The 22,000-nt window shown below is 40.2% G+C and overlaps 1 protein-coding gene across 3 annotated transcripts in view; it reads left to right on the forward strand.

Annotated features, from left to right (window-relative positions):
- LOC109930721 (E3 ubiquitin-protein ligase RNF144B) overlaps positions 1–22,000 on the forward strand; it is a 67,207-nt gene that overhangs the window by 22,074 nt on the left and 23,133 nt on the right. For all 3 annotated transcript variants that reach the window (XM_048610576.1, XM_048610569.1, XM_020530189.2), the window contains exons 2-3: positions 11,650–11,861; positions 15,094–15,198. In XM_048610576.1, coding sequence (XP_048466533.1) covers positions 11,694–11,861; positions 15,094–15,198 — 273 coding nt within the window. In that variant the 5' untranslated portion in view covers positions 11,650–11,693. The remainder of the gene's footprint in view (positions 1–11,649; positions 11,862–15,093; positions 15,199–22,000) is intronic.

Raw genomic sequence — 22,000 nt, forward strand, 5'->3', positions numbered from 1 at the left:
GTGATAGTGTCTCTTATCTTTGAGCCAGGAGGCTGTGTTCTAGTTCCACCTGCTCCAGAGGCGTGTCATAACCTGTCAGAACAGGCTAATTTTAAAAAATATCTAAAGTTGGCAAATAAACATTTGCACTGTTGGATATGCCAATAAGACTGATTTTTAACTCTCAGTCAGATTCCACCTATCATTATTTTAATATAGTAATCAAAAAGTTTACCTGCTTGATATAAAAACCAAAAGAACTGCGGATGCAGTTATGTCTAGTAGCTTCCCAGTATCCAGCATAATGACCACGGCGATGGTGGCCAACGCTACAGATTCATGATGTCCCAGGTTTCAGGTTAGTGGGGCAGGTTGACCGGGGTAGACAGGGAGGCCCTAGCAAAGGGAGCAGGGAGGTTGATTGTTTTATTCCTGGTTTCTGTGTTGCCCATGGGTTTTGAGAGAAAATGTGAAAGTATTTTCTTAGGAGTCTTGTAGCAGGGAAGAGAGATTGAGACCTTGGCAGGGACAGCTGGTGAAGTTCAGCGGAGCACCTCTGCTCCTGACCCCGAAAAGTAGAAGAGAAAAGAGAAAACCAGCAATACTTTTTGATACTGATGACCTTTGGTCTTTTATCCCCCACACTTAGCAACATAAATGTGCCAGCCATTAAGTTTACAGGTGTCTTGCCAGGCACTACCTGATGTTACATGCCTTCTTGGAAATGATGTATTTGAGTCACACTGCCAAGTGACTTTTTTTTAAAAGAATACCATTGCCGTCACAAAACTGACTGAAGTCCATCTGCCTGTATTTTAAAATCCAAGTTCCAAATGCTGATGAGAAATATGGTGCACCTTTTTATCTCACACCCCTTTCACATCATTGTGTACTGATTAGCATTTGTACCAGAGGCTTCCACACTGCCAAGTTATCTTTTAATTTCTATTAATTATTTCACAAAAAAGGGTGATTACCTGGGTTGGAGGAAGTGGAAAAGGTTGTTAGACTGGCCTGGCCAGTTGAAGACAAGCAATTAAATTATGCGGGAGTACATGTAGCCACTGTTGTCTACCATGAAAATGCCATCACACCAGCAGCTAAAACAACAGGATATGCCAATATACGAGCTCAGAGCAGTTGTAGGCTAATCAGTTTGTTGAGGCTGCTCTGTCATTTAACAAGATCATGGCTGATATGATCATGCCATTGACTGCACTTTTTTGCATAACCCCTATTGCCTCTGACTCCCCTGTTAGTCAATAATCTATCTACCTGTACTTTAAATTATTCAAAGACTCAACCACCAACCTCAGTGGAGAGGACAATTCCACAGACTCCTAAGCCTCCAAGAGAGAATTTCTCTTTATCACCATTTAGGTGGGGACTATTTGTTTTTAAACTAATTCTAGTCTTGCCCATAGGAGAAACATCATTCTAAGTCCCATTAGGCTTAATAGGATCATCTGATGCTTCTGAATTCTATAGGATAAAGACCCAACCTATGCTCCATTTCCTTGTAAAATAACCACCTCATCTCAGGAATGAATTAGGTAAATCTTCTTAGAACTGCTTGTCATTGCAATAAAGACTTTTCCTACATACTAAGATCCCAGATTCCCTCAGTTGAGTTCTGCAGTCTTTTCCCACTTAATTTTGCATGCTTTTCTATTCTTTCTGCCCAAGTGAACAGATTTATATTTTCCGACATTATCTCTATGTGCCAAATATTTGCCCACTCACTTACAAAGCCTATGAAGGGATTTGGTTATGTGCTATTTGCGCACAATTTTCCTATGTTTGTGTCATTAGCAAATTTGGCCATGATGTGACGGTTCATTTGTCAAGATGGAAGTGGAATTGCTTCATTTTAATTGCTTGCTTACCCTGTTTCTTCTGTGCAGTGCTAGTGCTAAAATTCTCTCCCAACTAATTTCCAGATTGTGCAACAAAATTGTGAGCTTTTCTCTTCTACTAGCATGCAACTTTTCAATGAACTTGAATCCTCAACAAGGTTCTTCACAGTGTAAATGGAGCTTTAGTTTTTGCCCTTCCCACTAAAGTTTTTCCCCTCATTTGAGTGTAGTGAATTTGAAAAATGGTTTTTTAATTGCACAAAGGTGTAAGTCTTAACTATTTGAGTGCATGTTGAGAAATCGTGCTTGCACAGCTGACAATTTTCTCTTAATTATTTGGAGAATCATAAGCTGCGCACTTGTGACTCCCTGACTTGGATTTTGATGAGTGAGGCTGTGGCATTGATTCAGCTTCACAAATATACACCTGTGCAGGAGTGCCCTCCAGTGACTGGATGCATCCTCAGAACACCAGAGCTTTGAGAGAGGCCCAGCTGCTTTTTTACTTACAATTGCAGTGGTTACAATCTGTAAATCAAACCATGTTTACAGGTGCTTAGGGCATTGTACCTATTACAAAAGAATTTAAAAATGAGCTAAAAATAATGTTCTTCTCATTTTAAGACTGAATTCTCTTCAGAGAATTTTCAACAATTGTTGTAATGTTTTATATTTGGACACATCTGTGGCAGGCGGGGCTTGAACCCAGGCTGGCCTCAAGGCAGGGGCACTAAACTGTCCACGATTGTTGGACCTTTATTTTTTGAAAGGGCAGCAAATTGTGGTTTGAAAGAGAAATAATGCTGCTGGTGAGCAGGGAGGCTAACTGGAGAATAGATTTGTCTGTGAAGCTCATGGTGACAAGTCACTAATATGGATTTGAAGCGTCGTTCTAAAATAATAGGTGGAATTTGGCTTAGGCATGCAATTTGCTCATGATTTTCCTCTCTGCTCAGGTATAGCAGTTTTGATGCTGAAAAGAGCACAAATCTTACATTACTAAAGGTAGTTGCATATGAACAGCATGTAGTTTTCATTACCTTGAGATATTGGAGATAGGGCAGAAGAAAGACATTTGGCCCATGTGTCAGCATTTTAACTTGGTGCCCATCTGCTCTTTGTTGCTGACAGTTCTGCACATTAGTTGATTATTTAAATAGAAACAATGCTGTCTTGAATGTTTAATTGAGCCTGCATCCACCACACAGCCAGGCAGTTCATATTCTAACCACTCACAGTGTGAAAAAGCTTTTTCTCACCTTGCTTTTGCCTCTTTTACAAAACACATTAAAACCGTGGCCTCTGGTTCTTGATCCGTTTAGGGATGGGAGCAGTTTCCATCCTATCCACTTTTTTGCAGACACTCATGATTTTGAAAACTTTTTAAAGACCCTCTTAACCTTCTCTTTGCCAAGGCAAACTACCCAATCTTTCCTCATAACTGAAGTATCTCACCCCGGAACCATTAAAGTAAAACAATTCTACACTCTTTCTGCCTTCATTCACACCCTTCCTATGTTATGGTGATCAGAATTGTACACAATACTCTAGCTGAGATCTAACCAATGTATTTATTGACTATCCTTGAGGTCATTAAGAGATAACCACTTGTGTAAGACTGAAATAATGTATAAGCTAAATTTGGTAGGGTGGAAATTTCCATTTCCTGAGGATGTTGGCAAAATCAATTTGGTATTTTATGACAATCTATATACTTCGTCATACTTCCAAGTGCCTAATCGATTTATTGACCCATTGCCCAGCTTGGGGAGAATGCAACTCCAGACTTTCGTACCATATTTCATTCAATAGCATAACAGCAGTGCCACATATAGAAATAATTACTGGTCTCCTTCTCTTAACTTTGTTTAGAATCAATTACAAAGGTTATTGTAATCTCAAGTTGCTGAGTTGTGATCAGTCACTGGAGGGCACACCTGTATAAGTAAATATTTGCTAAGCTATGTTCCTGCCAGAGCCTCACCCATTGAAGATTGTTAGGAAACCATCGGGTTTTCGTTCCAAGTTGTGTGTTTTCTTTTGCTACTTACCTTTTACAAATACATTTTGTCACCTTTAGCTACTGAGGTGAGATATATAAATGCATTTGAGTTTTTTTTTCCTAGTTTACTATTGCTGTCATTGCTCCCTTTGCACTGATTGGTGAATTGAAAATTTCAAGAGAGTAGACAGTAAGTAGCAAAGGAAAAACACACTGAAGTAACTGAAGAAATAGATATGGAAGGAACATAGGCAAATTAATTATATTTGCAGATGAGATCATACACCTGAGAATAGGAGGAAAACAGAATAAAAGGCATTTGAAATTGTGCAGCGTGTAATAGAAAAGGGACAAAACTGGCATTGTGGCCAACTCTCACCTCACTGACCTGACTTTCATCTCCAAACCACCCTGTCACTGTAAATGATGCTGGGCCTGGGCTGGGATCCAGATGCCTCTGTTTGTGCTGCTTACAGAGACCACCAGCTAAAGGTTGGTGATTGGCCCTGCTTGTGGACAATAGAAGCTCCATCTCCCACTAATTTGCTTATTAGCTGAAGGCCTGGGCTGAAGCCTTTAGTGAATTACTTCTTTCAGTCCTATTTTCCACTTGCAAAGTTTTCTAGTGTCACAATGACTGTCCCACAGCATTATCACCCATAATGTCTTAGCAGAAGGTGAAGGATATTTACTTGCTCATGGAAGTCCTTCTGGGACCCTGCTATAAATACGTAATGACCCTGATCCAGGACATCAGCCTAGGAATAGCTGGGGGAACTGATGTTCCATCCTGACCCTGAAGTGATGTGCTCAGAAACAGACCCAGCCTATAGCTATAGCTTGATCGGAAATGGACTGATAGTGAAGGAATGGTAAAGGTTAGGAGGGGAACAGAAACCAAACCAGCTAATTGGCTTTAAAAACTGAGTGCAAAATTAATTATTGTAATGCAACCAATTCCTCAGTTCATGGCAAAATACTGCAGATGCTTGAAATCTAAAAGAAACACAGAATGAAGGAGAATCTCAGTATGCCTAGCAGAACCTAGAGAGGAAAACAGAGTTAGCTTTAGAGTCCAGTGACCCTTCTTCAGAAACAACTCTGAAGAAGAGCCATACCAGATCTGATGTTAATTTTGTTGCTCTCTCCACAGATGCTGCCATATCTGCTGAGTTTCTTCAGCATTCTTCATGTTTACTTTAAGTGTTCACTTACGAAGAGTTGTTAAGGGAGGACGTGGATCTTTTAAAAATTCATAATTTTTTTCAACTTTTCTGTCCTGAATATATGCATCATTAATTCTCTGGTACCAATTTTCCGCCATAATTTTTTAGTTGTGTTGATGGTGAATAATCTCGATAATTATGATAGAAAGGGAAGTGAAATGGGGTTGAAATTACAGGTGACTCTGATTCCTATTCTCTGTGACACAATCAATAACTCTTGGATTTCTTTCTCTTTTGAAGATAATTGTTATGCCAAGACTACTTACTTCCATCTTTGCCACATTCATAATGTCTCCTACCTCCATGTAGCTGCTGCTGAATCCTGTATAAACTTGAACTGATCCAACGCTCTCATGTATACTAACTCTTATCAAATCCCTTTCATTCATCAGTCTTGTGCTCCTTGACCTACATTGACTGGGCCAGCCTTATGTTGATTTTAAATTCTTATCATAACGTTTCTTCATGACTTGGCCCTTCCCTCCAGACAAACGTGCAAGACATCTGTGCTCTTGCATGAACCCAGATTTTTAACATTGCAATATTGGCAATTTTGCCTTTAGCTGCTAAGACTCTAAATGTTAGAATTCTCTCCCTAAATTAACTGCCCTCGTCTTTAAGACATTAATTTAACCCGAGGTCTTATGACCAAACTTTTGGTTACCTGTTATAATATTTCCTTATGTGTCTCAGTGTCCACTTCTGTTTAACATTCCCGTCAAACATTGTGTGGAATGTTATGTTGTTGCAGCTGTATAAATGAAACTTTTTGTTCATTACTGCCTAGCTGAGATCAGCCAATTCTAGTCAGAGTTTAATTTAAAACTCATGAGGTCTGTGTGGTTCATTCGTACATCCTGTATGGTACATTTGCCCATGGAAGTACACTTCACTAATTCTGAAACTAGGAATCATATCACTCAATGTTTTTTTACCAGAAGTTTTTTGTGTTACAGTACTTCGAACAAAATATCGGTCTTTTGTTACATAGTTTCTGTTGTCAATTAACTTGAAGAAGAGCATAGACCAAAGAACAAAGGAAATATCTTGATTGTTTAAAGTAAATCTTAAAGCATGAACACTCAGGGAAGTGGGGTGGTGGAATGTGGATAAGTGAGATTTGAAACTACACATTAGGATGTATGAACAATTAGCCAAAATGTTGTTCTGTTACATTGCCCTTTCTTCTTCTAAATAGCAATACAAGTTTGAGCATCATCCTTTCAGCTCTGATAGTAAGGGTTATATAAATAAGTTTGGACACCATCTGAGCTGGCTATCAACAAAATATATGTTCAAATGAAAATTGTATGTAATGTATACATTAACACCAAGCTAAGGGAACATAAATATACTTGCAGTCAATTAGACAGGAGAAGGTGAGATAAATTACCCTGTGGCTGGCAGAGTTGGATTCATTGGAGTTGATTGGAATTTGCTCTTCCTCTACTACAGAGAAACGAACTGTTTGGTGAGTCTCTAGTACATGTTTAAGGTCTTTTTTGGTATGCATAATGGTGGTAAAATTAATCAAATATAATGAAGTGAACGTAAATGAATGATTAAGACTCGCTCACTAAGAATGGCATTTGAACCAATGCTACAGTATGTGAGAGCTCCCACATAGCATTGTGATCAGCAAACACCTCTGCAGCAACTGTTTCAAGCAGTTTTTCAAGTTGAGCAACTTTGGAGCAGAGTTTGAACTGGAGGCTGAATCATAAACACTGCCATGTACCAGGGACGGGGAAAGTTACTTGGATTCTTTTGTACGAAGAGGTAGTCATCTTATTTGGGATAGTGACTTCTGAATTGGAGGCAGGTAACGGGGGGCCCAGAGAGCAGCAGTGTCAACCTCCACAGTTGTCATGCAGGTTTTAACATTCTTCAGCCTGTTTGGGGACTGCAAATGAATGAGCAAATTGACATTGGCACCATGGTACAAGAAGTCGTTCAAGTGGGGGCATAACAAGGTGTATAGCATTAGTAGTGGATACTATAGTGAAGGACAATTGGCTCTGTTTTCTGTAGCAATGTGTGAGAGATCAGGTGGTTGTCTGCCTGCCCAGTGCCAGGCTTTGGGGCATCTGATCATGGCTGGAAAGGAACATGCAGTGAGAGGTGAAGAGTGGTCTATGTTGGTGCTAACGACTTAGCGAGAACCAGGACGTAGATTCTATATAGAGAAAATATGAAGAAATAGGGATGAAATTTAAAAAGCAGAACCTCAAAGGTCATAATATCTGGATTATTGCTTGAGTTGCATGCAAACTGGTATTTTAGTTCATAAATTTAGAGATGAACACATGGCTCAAAGATTGATGTGGGAGAATTGAGTTCCTGTTTGTGGGCCACTGGCAGCAATATGGGGGAAAAGTGGCTGCTACCTGGATCATGCTAGGATCAGTTTCTTGTGAACCACATAACTAGGGACGTAGGAAAGATTGTTGAATTAAATAAAGGGGTCAAGGGATCAAGCATGGAAAGATGTATATATCAAAGTGTAGAGACAAGGTAAAAAAGGAAGATAGTTTTATGGGAAATAAGGGTCAGCAGGATGGTACAGTGAAGGGGGAAAAAGACTGAAAAATACACCAACAATCAGGACTATGTTACAAAGATAGCTAAAGGACAAAACTAAAGGTGCCTATCTGCATTGCATACGTAATAAAGTGAACAAATTGATAGTGCACATTGATACAAATAAATAGAATTTGATAGCCATTATGGAGGTATGACTACACAGTGACAAGGATTGGGTGCTGAATATTGCAGGCTGTATGACATTTAAGAAAAATAGAAAGCTGGATAAAAGTGGAGCACTGTTAACTCGAAGATGGCATTTGTACAAAAGTTGGAGATTACCTTGGTTCAGGAGATCAGAACAGTAGGTGAAAGGAGTCACTTGTGGGACTGGTCTACAAAGCCTTAACAGTAGCAATGGGAGACAAAGCATCCAAGAAGAAATATTGGATGCTTGTGATAAAGGGCAATAATAATCATAGGTGACTTTAATCTACGTATAAACTTGACAGGTGTAGCTGAGATGAAGAATTAATAGAATGCTTTGAGAGAATTTCTTAGAGTAGCATATTTTGGACCTCACCAGGGAGCACGTTATATTAGATTTGATATTATGCACTGTGACAGGATTAATTAATGGCCTCCAAGTTAAGGCATCCATAGGTAGCAGCAACTACAACCAGTTTTCGAACTGGCACATAGGGTAGTGATAGATCAATAGAGACCTAGTGGCAGACCTAATAAGAAAGCATCTGAGAATAAGTACATTTCAACAATATAGAAGAAAATCTAAAGGGAACTCTAAATCCTAACCATCATTGTGGTTAATTAAAAATGTTAGGGAAAGCACTTAATTTGAGGAAAAACCAGACAACTGCATAAAGGTGAGTGGCATGTCATATGATTTGTCAGAACATAAAGAACAGCAGAGAATGCCTAAAAGGTGAATTGGGAGGGAGAAATTAGAGTATGAGTGGGAGCTCGCTGGTCATGTAACAATGGGTAGCAACAGTTTATACAGGTATTTAAAAAGGAAGAGTAAGCAACGTGAGTGTTAACCATCTAAAGAGTGAGAATGGGGAGTTAGCAGTGGATTGTAAGAAAATGGATGAAGTAATAAATAGTTATTTTGTTCTGTTTTCACAATAGAGATTAAAAAAATGTGCAGTCAGAGCTGTAATTCAGGGTGTGGAAGAGAAAAGGGAACTTGGTAAAATTACAATCGCAAGGGAAGTGGTATTAAGCAAACTGATGGATTTGCAGGCTGGAAGTTTTCACGTTCAGGTGAACTTCATCTTAGGCTCTTAAAACAGGTTAGTAAGGAAGTAGTAAATGCGTTGGTGTTAATTTTCCAAAATTCTTTTGATTTAGTTCTATCAGACTAGCATATGTAAGCGCTTTATTCAAGAAGGGAGAGAGGCAGAAAACTATAGGCCAGTAAGCTTGACATTTGTTAGAGGAAGGTGTGTGAATCAGTTGTTTAAGGGGATTATAGTTGGGCATTTAGAAACACTCAAGGTAATCGGGAAAGTGAGCCTGGCTTACCGAGATACAGTGAGATACATGTTTTGCATGTTGTCCGGACAAATCATACCTTACATATGTACATCAGGGTATAGAACAGAATGCAGAATACAGAATACAGCTACAGAGAAGGTGCAGAGAAAGATCAACTCTACTATATGAGAGATGATTCATAAGTCAGATAATAATGGAGGAGAAGCTGTTCTTGAATCTGTTAGTAAGTGTTTTCAAACTTTTGTATCTTCCGCCCAATGGAAAAGGCTGGAAGAGAGTATAACTGGAGTGGGAGGGGTCTTTGATTATGTTTGCTGCTTTCCTGAGGCAGTGCGAAGTATAGATGAAGTCAATTCATGGAAGAGAGACAACAAGATGTAGAGCAGGATGAACACGGCAGGCCAAGCAGCATCAGAGGAGCAGGAAGGCTGACGTTTCGGGTCTGGACCCTTCTTCAGAAAATTGGAGAGTCGCCGTTTCAGGGCAGAGATGAGGAGAAATTTTTTTCATTGAAGGTGGTGTGTCTCTGGAAATCTACGCCTTAGAAGGTGGTTGTGGCTCATGAAGTATTTAGAAGACCAAGTGAATAGATTTTTGTTAGGCAGAGGAATCAATTGTTATCAAGAGTAGATGGGAATGTGGAATTTGAAAGACAACAGATCATCCGTGATCTTATTGAATGGTAGAGCAGGTTCAAAGGGCTGAATAATCAACTTCTGCTTCTATTCCAAATAGAGTTGTTCAGCACGGAAACTGACCCTTCGGTCCAACTTGTCCACACTGACCAGACATCCTATTTGCCAGCATTTGGCCCATATCCCTCTGAACGCTTACTATTCATGTACCCACAGCCTTTCAAACGTATGTCCTGTATTGTGATTTTCATGTCGTTGGGCTCTCTCAAAGGGTATCATGGCTACTGAAGTACTTTTAAAAGTGTAATTATTGTTGTAAACTGGGCAAACGCAGCTACCGACCGGTGTTCAGCAAGATCCCACTGACATAAATAGGATAAAGGATTTGAGCATTTGCTTTAGTGCTGACATTTGGGGGCAGAATATTGCCAAAATGTTTTTCTGGAAAGAAAAGAATTACCTTTTTGGATGGATCATGTTTTCTGAATCCCAATCAAAATTGTTAAAATGTTTATAGGCCATGTTTGAGCTTTGTTTAAATACAAGCTTAATCACTATAGTTTGTTCATTACTTAACTAGGCCTGTTGCCAAATTAACACTGCTTGAATATCTTGCAGCACCAGGCTGATAGTCAATATGTTAGACCATAGGACAGTTGGGTTCAGACGTATGGTTTCTATGTAGTGAATTTCTGAGCTTAATTGAAACCTATGTGGACATGATAAACTGTTTCCCACAAAGAAGGAAGGAAGCAAGTATTGATATCTTTGGGTTCATATGCATCTAATTTTGACTGGGAACTCGGTTGCTTTCCCGTCTGTGGAACCAGTCAGTGATGCAAACTTTGGTGATCCCTTGAAGGTGGAGAAAAAGCTGACGGAAGTACAGATAATCCAAAGTTTCACTTGAATTCAATATGTTTTCTTCTGAGTAGGCTACGTGCATTAATAGAAAGCTTTGTACCTGTATCGCATGTTATCTTGTATTTGATAAATGTTTTTGTTGGGAAAAACCCTAAAAGAAATGTGTAACTAGCAAGGCTTTACAAGTACCAAAAAGATAAAAAGTTTGTGTGGTACTAATTACGTGATGACTGATGGTACAGGATACTGCGAGAACTCTGCTTTTCCTGAAAAAATGCAATAGATGTTTTAACCTGAATAAGCGGGTGGGGACACTTGGCTAAACTTTGAGTCCCAATCTTATAAATTGTATGCAATTTTACTCCATAATCTTCTGAATCAAAGACAAACTTCACACTTAACTGCATTGATGACTTCTGGTTTTGCACAGAATATAGTTATTTCGAGGAGACCAATGTGTTGTAATTGTATGGTTTGATATTGATGATAACAATTTAGATTTAAGTTTTATTTTGTCTATTATTTCACCAAAAATGCTAACCTGAAATAGAAGTCTCCTAACTGTGTGCAACCTATTTTGTTGCTACAGATTGTGAAACCAACTCATAAAGGAAGAATCTTAATTTTATAATAATTGTTACAATCATGGAAGTGAACTGTTCTAATTGTTATGGAGAAAAGCTTTTTCTGATTCAAGGAAAAATTAAAAGATGTTTACATAACTTTAGTTCACTGTGACTATATTGTACTTTTGAGTTGCAGAATAGGTTGTCAGTTAGCATAACTAGCTTGCTTTAATCCAGAAACCACAGATTTGCACATTCAAGGTGTTTGACTTGATGTAAAGCCAGAAGAAACTAAGATGGGTGAGTCCCACACATGATCATTGTTAGGTTCAACCTCTGGTGCTCTGCCAAAACAGGTGTTCCAGGTTCAAGCTTATACCTCTGTTTTCTGCAGTTATGTGAGAGAGAAAATTGCTAACTAATTAAAAATGCTATCATGCTATGGAAGAACCTCCAAAAATTCTTTGTGTTTATCAACAGGTACAGTACAAAGGCCAAATCCAGTGACCTAATTCACTAGAAGGATGGAATCTTCCAGTAAAACCCACCATCACCCGGTGATTACAGCAGGTTTGTCTGTGGGTGAGGAACTGGCTCTGGACCCGCTGGTGACATGCAAGCTCTGCCTTTGTGAATACCCTCTTGATGGAATGACCACTCTGGAGCAATGCAACTGTTTCTTCTGCACCATGGTGAGTGTGCTCAGCAAGGCATTGTAACTGGAGGGTTTATCAGAACTGAACCTGAATGGAAGCTTTAAATGATATCACTATAATTTTGATTGTGTTGGAAGGATTTACCTTTCATAGAGATCATAGGGTCCCTACAGTGTGGAAACAGTCCCTTCGGCCCAACAAGTCCACACCCACACTCAGAGCATCCCACCCAGACCCATTCCCCTATAACCCACCTAATCTACACACCCCTGAACATTATGGGCAATTTAGCATGGCCAATCCACCTAGCCTGCATATCTTTGGACTGTGGGAGGAAATCGGAGCACGCAGAGGAAACCCACGCAGTCACGGGGAGAATGTGCAAACTCCATACAGTTAGTCGCCCGAGGCTGGAATCGAACTCAGGTCCCTGCTGCTGTGAGGCAGCAGTGCTAACCACTGAGCCACCGTGCCGCCCTTTGCCTTTTAAACAGTAGTTCTTCCATAATACCATAAATCTCCACACTTGCATTTTTGCAACTTAATATTTTTATGCTCTCTTGGCTAGACTTCCGTTATTCTGAACTCGGTAGGTACATTTCAAACTCCGAGCAGGTACTGGTGCAAGTTAGAATAGAGGCATTCATTCTTACTATGCTTGTTGATCTACGATGGCTCCCAATCAACTGATGCCACATTTCTTCTTAAGAGATTCTCATTTATATTCACATATATAAATGGAGAATCAATGGCCTAGTGGTATCATCTCTTGACAATAAATCCAGAAACTCAGCTAATGTTCTGAGTACCTGGGTTTGAATCCCACTATGTAACGTGGTGGAATTTGGATTCAATGAAAAATTTCTGGAATTAAGAATCTGCTGATGATCATGAAACCACTGTCAATTGTCCGAAAAACTCATCTGGCTCACTAACGTCCTTTAGGAACATCTCACCTGGTGTGCCCTTTTTGTGCCTACAGACTCACAGCAATGTGGTTGGCTCTCAACTGCCCTCTGAAATGGCCTAATGAGCCACTCAGTCATATCAATTGCTACGAAATCTCAACAATGAAATGAAACTGGTCAGACATCTGGCATCAACCGAGGCACCAGAAAAGACAATGGCAGAAACAGCCCTGTTGATCCCTGCAAAATTCTCCTTACTAACATCTTGGAGCTAGTGCCAAAATTAGGAGAGCTGTCTCGCAGATTAGTCAAGCAACAGCTTGATTCTGATTCTGTGAATATGATTCTGCGCATATGACCATGTCTCAGACATCACTATCGCCAACCCTGGATATGTCTGTCCCACTGGCAGAGCAGACCCAGCAGATTGACGGCACAGTGGTATACAGTCGGAAAGAAGTTTCCCTTGAAGTCCACAGCATTGAATCTGGACCCCATGAAGTCTCAAGGATTTACATTAAATGTGGGCAAGGAAACCTCCTGCTCATTACCATGGACCATCCTCCCTTGGCTGATAAATCACAACTCCTCGATGTTGAACAATGCTTGGAGGTGACACTGAGGGTGGCAAGAATGTAAAATGTACTTTGGGTGGGGATTTCAGCGTCCACCTCTAAGAGTGGCTTGGCAGCAGCATCACTGATTGAGCTGGTCAGATCCTAAAGGACATAGCTGCTAGACTGGGTCTGTGACAGGTGGTGAGAAAATCAATAAGAGGGAAAAGCATACTCAGCCTTGTTCTTGCCAGTTTGCTGGCTGCGGATGCATCTGTCCATGATAGTATTTGTAGGAATGAACACTGCACAGTCCTTGTGGAGATGAAGACCTACCTTCACATTGAGAATAGCCTCCGTCATGTTGTCTGGCAGTTTCACTGTGCTCAATGGGACAGACTTAGAACAGATCTAGCATCTCAAGAGTGGACATCTATGAGGTGCTATGGGCCATCAACAGCAGCAGAATTGTACTCCAGTACAATCTGCAACCTCATAGCTCGATATACTCCCCCCTTAACCATTATCATCAAGCCAGAGGATCAACCCTGGTTCAGTGGAGAGTGCAGGAGCAGCGCTAGGCATACCTAAAAGTGAGGTGTCAACCTAGTTAAGCTACCAAATAGAACTACTTGCATACCAAGCTACTTAAGCAGGCAGAGCTAAACAATCTCACAATCAACCGATCAAGTCCAAGCTCTGCAGTCTGCCACATCACTCATGAATGGTGGCGGGTCATTAAACAACTCCTTGGAAGAGGAGCCTTCACAAATATCCCATCCTCAATGATGGAAGAGCCCAACGCATTATCCACTCAGCCTCCTCCAGTGGAGCCCAGCATTTCAGATACCAGTCTACAGCCAATTCAATTCATTCCACGTGATATCAAGAAACGGTTGGAGGCCCTGAATGCTGCAAAGGCTATGGGTCCTGACAACATTCCTGTGAGTGAATTTTTTTTTTTTTAAAAATTGCTCTGTGGCCAGACACTGTTGGCAGACACCAGTTCCCTTTTCGGTACATCACGTACAAGTATCCGGGAATGCTATCATCCTCCAACATATGCAACCCCGAACTCCTTTACTTGACTTCTAGTTACCTGGCTATCAATTAACTAGTTGTTAATTTCAGGAACTCCTTCTCCAAAGTGCTGTGTTCCTCCCGCTTTAAAATTTGAATAAAAACCTGTCTGTTTTGATCACATGCTTGCTCACCTGTCCTATAGTGTGTATTCCTTTTGTTTTGGTGTCAATTATTATTTCATTTTGTTCCTATGAGGTGTTTTGGTAAGGTTTTAGTTATTTGAAGGTGCTTCATTGTTGAGAAACTAAAATAGAACAGAATTTCCTGACTCCTAAATTTAGATTTGGTTTCCTTTTGACCACCAGGGGTAAACCTTAAATAATCTGCAGAAAATGCTATAAATGTGCAGCAATTCACTCAGCATCTGTGAATGTTTGCACCTTCCTTTAGAACCAGGTGGAATAAAATACCCATCATGTTTGAAGAAAATTGATCTTTCTCATAGAACCCAATCACTTGAGTTGCATGTGTTATTGTATTGCTGAATAAGTTGCAAGATGACATTCTCTTTACAATCATTTTAATACTGTATTCAGTACTACATGACATAGAGATTGCGATCAGTATTTTTAACTATTGCCTTCAGCTAATTTGTATTTCATTAGAATGTCACATTAAATGATAAAGTCCAGGGTTCATTGATCGAATAAATATGCTAATGCTCTGTGACACCAAGTAACAGTTGTACTTACTCTTTTTTCAAATTATGTTTCGACTCATCAGTGCTTAATGCGCTACGTAGAACTAATGATCAGAGAAGGTTGTGGATCTCCTATCACATGCCCAGAGCTTGGATGTCCTAAAAATGGAGTCTTGCAGGATGCAGAGGTAAGAATGCTTTAAACATTATTGACCCAAGAAATGCCCTAATTGGTGGCCATGGGGAGGTGGGAAATGCACCACTAACTGGCCTGAATTAACAGCCTTTGTTGTGGCTGCCTTCTGCATAGGGTCCTTTTTATTTGTTTTGTTTTAAAAAGAGGACCTTTATGTTGAGTAACTAGGACAAATAGTGAGCTGAGACCAGAGATAGGACAGGTAAGAGTTGAAGTTGCCATAGCCATACCAAACCAAAGGGTTGCTATCCCATTAGAAAGGTATAGAGAGAGAGAGCTGGTGTAGTAAAAGGATGATCACTCAAATGTTATTAATTTTCAGTACTTCTTTGTCCAAGTGTTCACCTTTTTGTATTAAATGATGCATTACTCCCACCCTGTTCCCATCAGGTTGGTGTGGGTCATTTTAAGAGAGCTGTAATGATCGCCTGGCTCCGTGAACATTTTGGATCAGCAGATGAGCTCTTACCAAGCCTCCTAGTTAGAGGTTGGAAATTTCAATTGCCCCACCGTCACCTGCTCTCCACCCAGCCTTGGAAAATTTGTCTGTTGGGAATAAACCAGCATCTTATTATCTTCCTGTGTACTTTCTGTCTTGATTCAGCATGGGGAAAATGCCAGCCCTGGCCACAGGTTACCTGTCTATTGTAGTGAGTTTTAATTAAAAATGAAATTGGATAAGTATAAGTAAATAAATGTGAAGTCATACATTTTGGTAGGAGTAATAGTAAAAAGGGTTATTACTTGAATGGTAAAAAGTTGCAGCATGCTGCTATGCAGAGGGACCTGGGTGTCCTTGTGCATGAATCACAGAAGGTAGGTCTGCAGGTACAACAAGTAATTAGGAAGGCAAATGGAATTTTGTCCGTCATTGCTAAAGGGATTGAAATTAAAAGCAGAGAGGTTATGTTGCAGCTGTACAAGGTGCTGGTGAGGCCACACTGGAGTACTGTGTGCAGTTTTGGTCTCCTTACTTGAGAAAGGATGTATTGGCACTGGAGGGGGTGCAAAGGAGGTTCACTAGGTTGATTCTGGAGTTGAGGGGGTTGGCTTATGAGGAGAGACTGAGCAGATTGGGATTATATTCATTGGAATTCAGAAGATTGAGGGGGGATCTTATAGAAACATATAAAATTATGAAGGGAATAGATAAGATAGAAGTAGAGAGGATGTTTCCACTGGCAGGTGAAGCTAGGACAAGAGGGCATTGCCTCAAGATTAGAGGGAGCAGATTTAGGACTGAATTGAGAAGGAATTTCTTCACCCAGAGGGTTGTTAATCTGTGGAATTCCTCACCCAGTGAAGTAGTTGATTCTACTTCAGTAAACGTTTTTAAAGAAAAGGTAGATATTTTTTTGAACAATAAAGGAATTAAGGGTTACGGTGAGAACGCGGGTAAGTGGATCTGAGTCGAGGAAAAGATCAGCCATGATCTTATTGAATGGCGGAGCAGGCTCAAAGGGCCAGACAGCCTACTCCTGCTCCTAGTTCTTATGTTCTTATGAGCAAGACAATGATTGAAATACTGAGTGATTTCCTAGGAAGTGACTTTGAATGTTGAAAGACTACATGAGTAGTGACGTGTCACCATGTCTGATCCACATTGTTGTGAGTTGGATTCTTGTGGTATCCAACTGACTGCAATAGAGTAATTTCATTTTTTTTTGGACAAGAGGGAAATTTGTGGAGGGAATCTTATGGACGCAACCATGTGCTTCCTAGTGTCGTGCTTGAGTTTAATTTTGCTTGCTTGCTGGTAATAGGTTACTTGTTTGCCTGTTCACAGGGTGATAAAAGGCTAAGAATAAAGGTTGGATTGACATAAAGTTTTGGGGCTAATTTCAGTACTCCACCTAACAATGTAACATTTGCTACCAGACTCTGAAAAGAGGGGCCTGTTGTTACTATGCATGAACCTTCGTTCATGAGTTGAGACAGGAGTCTTTAGAAAAGAGTAGAATGTGTTCCATATCAGAGCGCCTGCAGCATATTTAGTTGACAGCTTGATGCTCCATTCCTTTTAGCCTGCTGAAGTATCTGATAAATTCACTGCATGCAGTCTGAACCAAGGCTGCTATTAATAGAATGTTTGACTTGCCCTGTTATTTTCATTTTTGGCTACTTTGACAGCCAACCATTTTGCATTATGTCAGAATTTTCATATCAATCAAATTTAGTTAATGCCACTTGTCTTGTGCCTGCAGATAACTAATGCCAAAATCTTGCTTCGTGTTAGAGTGTAGGGGAGGGGCGTCACTGGCTGTCCGTTTATTAGCTTCTGTCGGTTTCCTCTCCGGTCTTCACATCCTATCAAAGAAAAAAAACATCTTTTGGTTTTTGAATTCAATAAAGTAAAACTACAAGTATCAAAAAAGAAAATGCATGGTTGGCAATTTTGAAACATTAAGGGAGCAACATCCATTTGTTAATCCATTGGAATTCTGAGGTCTATTTGTTCTTGAAAGGTGGGTTTTCTTCCTGCACTGCAGACTAAATTTTGCTCCTGAGTCAGATAGGCAATGTCGAGAAAAATGCCAATCCAGACACTGTGGACTTATTTCAAGAGAAACTGCCCTGAAACCACTACATGTTTGCTCAGCTGGGGGTGTGGGGGAGTTATATGTATTGTGGCAGGCCTACAGAACCTCGGAGTCTGTCAGAGGAGCTTCCGAGTACTGAGGTGAGTTGGCTAGATGGTCTAGCTCTGTGCTCTGAAATTTTTTCCTCCAGCTGTAGTAAAATTAATAAGGACTTCCGGTTCTCACCCCTCAGACCCCCCACACCCCATCCATGCAACCTCATTGGCCCCCAACCCCCATGGTAACATGCGTTAGCCCAGGTGCCATGTCCTACAATTTTTTCAATAATCTCCTGTGTGAGACTTTTTTTTTAAAATTGAAACGCTCCTGAAGATACAGATACATTACATCCACTGGTAACATTTTATCTATTCTATCCTCCAAAAACTCCCAACATGTTAGCACGATTTCCTCTTCATAATCCATGTAGGATGAGCCTGATCCTAGTGTCCAGTAATCACATTCTTTATAATAAACTTTGGTATTTTCCCTAATGTCAGGCTAACAGGTCTGTACTTCCTTGTATTCTCTTCCCCCTCCTTACTGGAATACTGGGGTTACACCGCAACTTTTCAGTCTGCATGAATGTTTCCAGAATCTATAGAATTTTCGAAGCTGATAGCCAATGAATCCACTATTCTTGAGTTACTTCTTTCATCGCAGAGCAATATAGTCAGGCCCAAGAGAATTATCAGCATTCAGTTCCGATAACCTCTGCAGTACTGCTTTATTACTAACACTAGTTATTTACAGTTTCTCATTCTTGCTCATACCTTGGTCTGTAGTATCCCTAAGAGATTTTCCTTCATCTTTCTCTGTGATGACAGAAACAAAGTTGTTTAATTTCACTTCCATTTCCTTATTTCACATTATAAATTCTTATAACTCTGCTTGTAATGGGTCCATATTTGTCTTTGTTAACCTTTCCCTTTTCACTGCACGAAAATTTATTATTTGTTTATTGTGTAAACTGGATTTTTGGCAATTTTTAATTCATGGAGAATGTCCCAATGTTTAGGGATAATGAACAGGTTCTGCTCTTTAAAATGAACCTATAAATTTCACTACGTGTCCCTTAATAAGGTGGTGTCTATGGAAAATCCCTTTTCCCTTGCTCTATTGTAACAGCTCTCAAAGGTTAGTTGCAATTTACTAAGCATCCACAAGCCTTAAGTGTGCCACTCGACTGTGGTTTTGAGAAAGTTATTTTCAAAAACAAGTGTTACCTGCTCATTTAATTACAAAATAGTGCTCAGTGAAAGATAACAAGTGGAGAAATTAGAGAAACTGCAGTTGCGTTCTGTGACAAGAGTAATGACTGCATTATATAGCAGCTATAATGTTGTAGGACATCCCACGGACTTTGTGTTGTCAAACAAAATTTAACACTGAATCCCATAGCAAGATATCAGATCAGATGACAAAATTCTTTATCGAAGTGGATAGCTTTAAAGGTGCATCTTAAAGACAATGAGAAAGATGGAGAGATGGGCTGGTTTGCAGAGCAAATTCCAGAGCTCAGCAACTGAAGGCACAGTCACCATTAGCCAAGGATGTGCAAGTGCCGAGACTAATTTTAATGAAACAAGGGGTACATCAGGTTCCAAGCTATCGACTGTGATGGGAGTCTGTCTAGTCAGAGGCACAGACAGATGTTTCCGTGGCCAACAGTGAGAAATCAGAATGATGTGTTGCCTCCCTGGCGCCAGGATCAAGGATATCTCAGAGATGGTGTAAAATATTCGCAAAGAAGAGAGGGAGCAGCAGAAGGGCATCGTACACATTGGAACAACATCGGAAGAGAAAAGGACGAGATTCTGAGGAGAGAATATAGGAAGTTAGGCAGGAATTTAAAAAGTAGGAACTTGAGGGTAGTAATATCTGGATTAATCCTGGTGCCACGAGCTAGTGAGAGTAGGAATAAGAGGATAGAGTAGATGAATGCATGGCTGAGGAGCTGGTGCGGGGAGAAGGATTCACATTTTTGGATCATTGGAATGTCTTTTGGGTTAGAAGTGACCTGTATAAGAAGGACAAATTACACTTGAATTGCAAGGAGAGTAATGTACTGATGGGGAAATTTGCTAGAGCTGCTCAGGAGGATTTAAACTAGCAAAGGGATGAGGCAGGGAGAACCTAGGGAGATAGTGAGAAAAGAGATCGGTCTGAGACTGGTGCATTTGGGAAAAGGAACTAGTCAAACAGTCAGGGCAGATAGGAACAAAGCAGAGAACAGGGTAGGACTGATAAATTGATCTGCATTTATTTCAATGCAAGAGGCCTGACAGGTAAGGCAGATGAACTCAAGGCATGGTTGGGAACATGGGATTGGGATATCATAGCAATTACAGAGAAGTGGTTCAGGGGTGGACACCACTGGCAGCTTAATGTTCCAGGGTATAGATACTGTAGGAAGGGTATAAAGGGGGCAAGACAGGAGGGGGAATGGCGTTTTTGATTAGGGATAATATTACGGCTGTACTTGAGGATGATATTCCTGGGAGTACATCCAGAGAAATTATTTGGGTGGAAATGAGAAATAAGAAAGGGATGATCACCTATTGAGATTGTACAATAGGTTCCACCACCACCCCCCAACACACACACACACACACAATAGTCAGTTGCAAATTGAGAAACAAATTTACAAGGAGATCTTAGTTATCTGTAAGAATAATAGAGTGGTAATGGTAGGGCATTTTAACTTTCCAAACATAGACTGGGACTGCCATAGTGTTAAGGGCTTGAATGGAGAAGAATTTAGGTGTGTACAAGAAAAGTTTCTGATTCCGTATGTGGATGTACCTACTAGAGAAGGGCAAAACTTGATCTACTCTTGGGAAATAAGGCAGGGCACGTGACTGAGGTGTCAGTGGGGGAACACTTTGGGGCTAGTGACCATAATTCTATTAATTTCAAAATAGTGATTGAAAAGGATAGGTTGGATCTAAGACTTAAAATTCTAAATTGAAGGAAGGCCAAATTTGATGGTATTAGGCAAGAACTTTCAAAAGTTGATAGAGGGTGGGAATTCACAGGTAAAGGGACCGCTGGAAAATGGAATGACTTCAAAAATGAGATAATGAGAGTCCAGAGACACTTTATTCCCTGTTAGGGTGAAGGGCACGACTGGTCAGTGCAGGGATGACTGGAGAAGTTTAGGTTTTGGTCAAGAAAAAGAAGGAAGCATGTGTCAGGTATAGACAGCACAGATTTATTTAGGATATCTGCTTGGCATGCACGAGTTGGACCGAAGGGTCTGTTTCTATGCTTTACAGCTCTGTTACTCTAAGTGGCTGGAATTGGAGCGATGCTGAGATCCCAGAACTTGAAGTCTTCCTCCTCTTCCTCCTCCTCCCAGTCACATTGGCACACAAACAAAGACAGCGAGAAGCTCTAGTTAAAGTTCTTACTGTAGACACAGTCAGATAACCTTTTAGAGTGTTTAATGGCTAGTTATGACATCTAAAGCAACACACAAACACCAACATTAATAAACTAGTGACATATCTGAAATTAGTTGCATTTTAAAAATCAACTGGAAATTATATTCTCCTTTCAATAATTTCTAGTCTATTGTAGAGTGGATCAATATGGTGTTAGAGACGTTAAAAATGGCAATTGAGTCCACAGTGCAAAATTCAGGCCTTGCACTTGTTTATTAAATAGATCACAAATAATTTCTGTCAGCTGAACTGGTTCCTGACTCAAAATGATACTGGGTGCAACTCTGATGCAGAACAGGTTGCTGCAACAGTGATCTAATTTTCTTGGTTGTGGTACATATTGTCATTTATATGAAACATGTGTTCTTTGAAATTTCCACGTTATCTTTTCAGTTACTGAGAGTTCAAACCTATTTTTACTTAGTGTTTATCCCTAATCATCATAAAATGTAACGCCAGCCGTCTTGATTCTTAGCAGTGGAATAAATGCCACTTCTGTCATGCTTGCCAGACATTACTGGGGTTTGAATGGAAACGTTGTCAATACCCTGCAGGTCACGTAGAATCTGTGGTGATAGAAATGGATGCCTCTGACCTCCATATTTTCCACATTTCATGTTTTTATTTTGGATTTCCAGTATTTTGCTTGTGTATTTTACTGGAGATAGTATGACTCAGTGCTCCCATCGGTTTCTGCCAAATTCTATACTGTCTCAGACCCACCCTGCTATTCTGTTCCTAAGCTCTTCAATCTGTCAACTAGAAAACC

This window comes from Rhincodon typus, chromosome 2 (genome assembly GCF_021869965.1).
Source record: "Rhincodon typus isolate 14 chromosome 2, sRhiTyp1.1, whole genome shotgun sequence".
Lineage (NCBI taxonomy): Eukaryota > Metazoa > Chordata > Chondrichthyes > Orectolobiformes > Rhincodontidae > Rhincodon > Rhincodon typus.